Source organism: Leptopilina heterotoma, unplaced genomic scaffold, assembly GCF_015476425.1.
Source record: "Leptopilina heterotoma isolate Lh14 unplaced genomic scaffold, ASM1547642v1 Lhet_337, whole genome shotgun sequence".
NCBI lineage: Eukaryota > Metazoa > Arthropoda > Insecta > Hymenoptera > Figitidae > Leptopilina > Leptopilina heterotoma.
In genome coordinates this window covers 641,671-647,778 of record NW_025111025.1, presented here as the reverse complement: position 1 = coordinate 647,778, position 6,108 = coordinate 641,671, and the positions used below count along the sequence as shown (strand labels likewise).

Genomic DNA, 6,108 nt, shown 5'->3' with positions numbered 1-6,108 from the left:
AGTAAGAAACAAAATAAATTTTTTTATTTCACTACTGCCTATAAAGTATAACTGATACAGAAAATAAATTTCGAATAAAGTATAAATGAGAAAAATTTTCACAGAATTCATTATGCATTTTTAATTAAAAATCTTGAAGCAATTTCTTTAAAAGGATGTTACGACGCTAGTCTTCGTTGACAAAGTGTGCCCTTTCTATCTCTTTGTATTCCTCAATTTGATTTGCCACTGCAGTTAGCCAACTAGATCTGTCCACAATGTTTTCTGTTATTACTTTTACATTTACAATTTTGCCGTATTTATTAATCCAATATTTTGAATAATCCATAACTTGAAGTTTTACTTCAGGAAGTAATACATACAGATGTCCATTATAATTATCCAGTATCTCTTCCAAACTTACTACTACCGCAGGATCCGTAATTATTGCTCCGTAGTGCATCCAGAAGAACGATTTGTCAATTTTATATTCAGAAGAATATGAGTATGATTCTTTAAATTTGCTGTTGCAAATGCTAAAAGTTGACTTTTCAAATTTATATCCAACGTGAATGCTATAAGCAAACCTTTCTGTTCTTTTTTCTTTAAAAAAACAAGGCTCCAAATTCAAAATATAACTCGGTATAAAATTAGGATTATACTGTCGAATAGCCAAACTGTACAATGCTCTTTTCATTCTCAAAGCTGCTAGATTTTCAAAATTAATTTGCGATTCGTCTTGTAGATAAACCATTATTGCATAATAATCTTCAAATGTAAGTAGTTCATAAAGATTTTTTTCCATATAAATATCGTATGCTATATCGTTCGGAATTCTAGGTGAATTTTCAAAGACATTTGATTCAAGTTCCATAATAATTTCATTTGCTGATGATACACTGAAAGGTAGTGATTGAAGATGAGCATCATATTTCAAAAACTTGTAATTTTCGTAATTTTTAAGTTTTCTAGCAATGCTCCATTCGGGTGGATTTCCTGTATTATGTAAATACTCAGTAAATGGCTCCATTTCCTCGATGCTTAAAATATATTCACTTAAAATGGGTCTTGCTTCATTTCCATCTAAAGGAAAATGCAAATCTGTCACAATTTTTCTTATTTCTTCCAATTTTCCAAACTCAGATTCTCGCTCTTCTGCTGACATCCTTATTGCATCTAATAATGGCAATGTTGACACCAATATTGAAATTCCGATAATTCTTCCAAAGGCAATAATAGTATTCATGGTGATCGAAGAATTCTTTCAATTTTTCAATATAATTTTGTAAAATTATTCTTTTCAGCTGAATCCTCAAACGAGAGAATCTATCAAAACATTTGAAAAAAAATAATCAAAATTTTGTTAAAAACATTCAAAATGTCAAATCAAATATGGCCGCTTTTTTTTTGTCAAAATTGCTTAAATTCTTTTCACACTTGTTCTTTATAATATTCCTCAGAGCAAAAACAATTTTTCCTTTTGCATAAATAAGTCATTTATTTGTTTAAGAAGAAAATAAAAAATTGTTATAAACAAATAATAATTTGTTTACAACAAATGTAATTGTTTATGTTATGAAATTCTTAGTTTTTGCAAACATATGATATAAACATTTTAAGATTAAAAATTGTCGAAAATGTTTACAAATGCAAAAGAAACTTGATTATTGTTCATATAATTGTCAATAGCAATATAATTAATAACATTAAAATCATTATTTTCCAAAATAGACATAGATTACGTAAATAAAAATAAATTTGTCTTCATGAAAAAAAATTTTTTTTAAAGGACAAAAATTATCTATTTGTTTATGAACATTGTTTGCAACAATTTAAAAGAATTGCACTATGCATTATTATTTGTATGGTGGTCATATACTATACTAATTTAATTTAATTTAATTTCGAACATGTGCAATGGAAAATAAGAAAATAAACATTTTTTCCAAAAATATTGTAAATTGTTAACATTGAGTAACAAAAAAATTTAAACAATTAATAATTAAAAAAAACGGGTTCAAAATGTCTCTTAGAAATTTTATCTCCTTTAATTTAATTTTTTAGAAATAGTTTAAGAAAATCTTACCTTTTCAGTGGGTAGAAATTTTTATACTAAAGCGTAATTTCTGACGAAAATTCCAAATAGAATCTACACTTGCAATGGTGAAAAGTTATCTAAAATGTAAAAGTGAACATGATTTTTTTTAAAATATAAAGAACACCTGCTATTTTAATCTATTATTTTTTATTCAGTTTATTCTATTTTTTTTATTAAGTGAACATGATTTTTTTTAAAATATAAAAAACACCTGCTATTTTAATCTATTATTTTTTATTCGAGAGTGAACTGTAAAAACTTTCTTACATTTTTTTTTATTATTATTTGGTTGATTTTTTGTTACTGTTCTTGAAATTATTAAAAAAAAACTAACAAATTTCATTAGAAAATGGAAATTTTTCCAATCGTCAATTTAATTAAATTTCAGTTTGATTATTTTTAGTTCTAATTTTTATTAATCATTTTATTATTTTTTGTCATTGATTTACAATTATTTTTTAATTCTTTACCCACAATTAGAATTGATTATGTGTTCAATTAAATATAATCACATTCAAATGAAATGATTGATAATTTTCTAATAATGTCAATTTCTAACAAAAGGATAAAAAGGTTTTCTGTTCTAGATTATAAATGTATAGTTAAATGCTTTACTTTAAAGTAATTACTCCAGGTTTATATTTTCTTAAAGTAATGCTCAACTCTCTTAGAATTATTTCAATCAAGTTGTGCCAGAACGTCATTAATCTTCATCTAGAAACAATTTTCAGTCTACCTATTAATTTCCACTTTATAACGTGTTATAATTTTTAATTTATAAACATATTTTTGCAACCAAATTTTTTTAACGAATTTTTCTTAAAGTTATTATTACTTTGAAAAAAACAAAAGCAATAACTTGTATGAAAAATACCTTAGTTTATAATTTATTTTATATATTATATACTTATTGAAATCCATTAGGCAACCAGTTTTTATTAATTAGTAATTCAAAGAATGTAAATTAATTTCACACATAGTCCATTTATGATACAAGGTAGTAAAGTTGAATTTTTTATTTTGAAAAACGAGGAAAATTCAAGTGTTTTAAATTGTAAATTATGAATTTAACAAAACAAATTTAGAAACTATTTTCTTTTCCATCATTTTGTATATTAAAAAGTGATTTTTTTTAATTTTAAAAAATAAAATTTTTGTTAAAACAAATTTTTAATTTTTGTAACTCTTATAGTTTTGAATTTAAAATGATTTAATTTTTGCGAGGAATTTTATTAAAATTGTAATGGAAATAATTTGATTTTCAGTGAAGAATTTTATTCGCTATGAAAATAGTTTAATTCGTGTGACAAATTTTATTAAAATTTTTGAAAATAATAGAATTGTTTCGAGAAATTTAATTAAAATTGTATTAAAAAGAATTTTAATTCTCTCGAAGAATTTTATTGTTTATAAAAATCAGTTGAATTCGTGCGAAAAATTGTACTAAAATTTTTTATTTTTGAAAATAATTAAATTCTACCAGGGCCTTTAATTAAAAATATATTGAATATAATTAAATTCTAATAATTAAATTTTATCAAAAATTTTGAAAAAATGATTGAATTCTTTCGTAAAGTTATTATTAACTCACGTGCTGTTTTATTAAAATTTTATATTATAAAGAATTATATTTTTTCATCTTTACAAATTATCTATATAAATATAATTGGATTTTTAAAAATACATTATTTTATAAATTTACAAAAATTATTCTATTTAAATAATTAAATTCTCGTCATTGAATTCTGTTAGCAGTTAATTTAAAAAAAAATTCAGTTGAAATTTTTGAAAATAATTGAATATTTAAAGCGTTATGACAGAAATTTTAGGAATTAATTAAATTTTTAATTTAAATTTCTTGAAAATTTAAGGGAAGCAAATATATAAAAATGTTTAAAGTTTTATTTTCAAAAATTATTAACTACATCATTATTCTTTAAAAATTCTTAAAGTTTTGAATAATTTAATTTAAAAATCCTAAAAAAAATAATTGAATTTTGGAAGAATTACAATTTGCAATTTTTAGAAATATAATTCAATTTCAAAAGATTTTTCAGTTTAAAAAATTTTTTTAAAATGTCATATTTTAATTCCTGACAAAAAATGAATAAAAATAAGTTTTTAATTTTTGAAGTTTTGAATAATTTAATTAAAAAATCCCGTAAAATTGTTTCTTGGTTTTTTTGAGGTACAATTTTTTAAAAATAATTGTATTTTCGAAAATAATTTTTAAAAATTGAAACAATTGAAAATTTTGTCAAATTTCATTGAAATAAATTTAATATTTTAATGAATTTTATTTGTTTACTTTTAAAAATTATTTTGAAATATAATCGTAATTTTTGAAGAATTCTAATTGCAAATTTGGAAAATAATTGAATTTAAAAAAAAATTGAGAATAAACTTATTATAATAATATTTATTAGAATTTATTTGTAAATATTCTATAGATTTTTTTTTACTCTTTTTTTTAATTCTTCTGCGAATTTTCTATTTTGTATACGATTTAAAAATTTCAAAATTGTATTCGTTGTTTAATTTTGTTTTCTAATTTTTTTAATTCTCTTTTTTTTTTTTTTGTTCTAACGATGACAGGACATCCTCGTTAATTCGCAAAATGTGAAAGTCGAGTGGTGTATATGTCTTCATGATGAATGTCGCAAGATAGTGAGCAATGGCTACTGTTCCAACTATTTATATGTCTTATTTTCTTTAGTTGACTGTTAAAAGGGACTAAATTTTCCCAGCGTGTGATCAAAATGATGCAATTTAAATAATTGAATACAATTTAAATTGTCCCTTTATCGTGTTCAATTTTTTTTTTCTTTCTCGTTCTTCAATTCTTATCAACTGTTGCATATGAAGCAACCGCGGGAAACATTTTTCTTTATCTAAAAATTATTTTCTACTGCGCTATTAATACCTGATTTGATATACATATATATTTAATCTATACTGAAGTTGGTACTTTTCAATTTTTTTCTTTTTTATATTACTTTCGATAAGAAGTAAATGTATTTTCGTAATTAAGCCATGATTATGAGAGTTAAAGAATTAAATTACAATATTGGTCATATATTTACAATTCTTTTAATTATATCATCACGATTAAGAATTCTTTTTTTGTTTTTATTTTACAATTTCGAATTTAATGATAATTTTATATGAAATTTAATTAATTGAAGTTAATTATCTAAGCTTTTTTTCTTTATATTCTTTTTTTTATGGCTTTTTTGTTTCGTTTAAAAAAATTTATAGAGATGCTTCTGTGGGGTTTTGCGGCAATTTTAACTTTATAGAAATGTGTAAGCTCTGTTTAGTAGTGATAAGGTTTACAGTTAACTTGTGTTACCAGACTATTTTGCTGTTTTGCTCGTAAATTTCCGACACGTGGATTACGTTGTACGTTCAGAAATCATGGAATGTATTTCCTTGTATTCGTATATATAGGTATATAGTATTTGGATTGCGATGTTTTCAAAGATCTCTTTTAGTAAAGTTGCTGTATTTGTTAAGCAGCTTAACTGTACATGCAACAAGATTTCGTTAAACTTTCTATCCTATACTTTACTCTTGTGTTTCTTTTTTTTCCTTCTTTTTTTGAAACAAAGACAAATGAGCAAACTTTCAGATAAGCTACAATTTCATTTCTAAACCTGCGCGAGATTTTATTCTTGAAAATACCTTTATAATCTGTATGGTGTATGTAAAACAAACAATTATTCGAAAATCGTGTTTATTAACATAAAAATAAAATTTAAAAATACATTTAAAAACTTTTCTTTTTGGTTTTTTTTTTGTTCGATGAAATTTTCTCCTTTTTCATGGACCAGCCATTGAGCTTTTTTTTCATCGTATATTGTAATCCTGTAATCCTTTAGAGACAGTACTTAAACTCGAATATGATTCATTGGGAAATGTGTGTATAAATGTTGGAATATGTATTTCTTTTTTCCTCTTTTTTATTAAATGATCTTCTTGACCGAAAATATTCCAAATCGATAATGTGTTATTGTACGACAAAGCTGTGA

At 22.9% G+C, this 6,108-nt stretch overlaps 2 protein-coding genes across 2 annotated transcripts in view; both read right to left on the bottom strand.

Annotated features, from left to right (window-relative positions):
• On the bottom strand, window positions 1-2,192 carry LOC122505051. The gene is made up of 2 exons (XM_043616470.1): window positions 2,066-2,192; window positions 1-1,305 (listed from the first exon to the last, which is right to left on the bottom strand). The coding sequence occupies exon 2, from the start codon at window positions 1,223-1,225 to the stop codon at window positions 167-169; it is 1,059 nt and encodes a 352-aa protein (XP_043472405.1). The 5' UTR covers window positions 1,226-1,305; window positions 2,066-2,192; the 3' UTR covers window positions 1-166.
• Window positions 2,193-5,796: 3,604 nt separating this feature from the next.
• LOC122505053 (protein cortex) overlaps window positions 5,797-6,108 on the bottom strand; it is a 281,236-nt gene continuing 280,924 nt past the window's right edge. Inside the window, exon 8 of the mRNA XM_043616474.1 lies at window positions 5,797-6,102. Coding sequence (XP_043472409.1) covers window positions 5,927-6,102 — 176 coding nt within the window. The 3' untranslated portion in view covers window positions 5,797-5,926. The remainder of the gene's footprint in view (window positions 6,103-6,108) is intronic.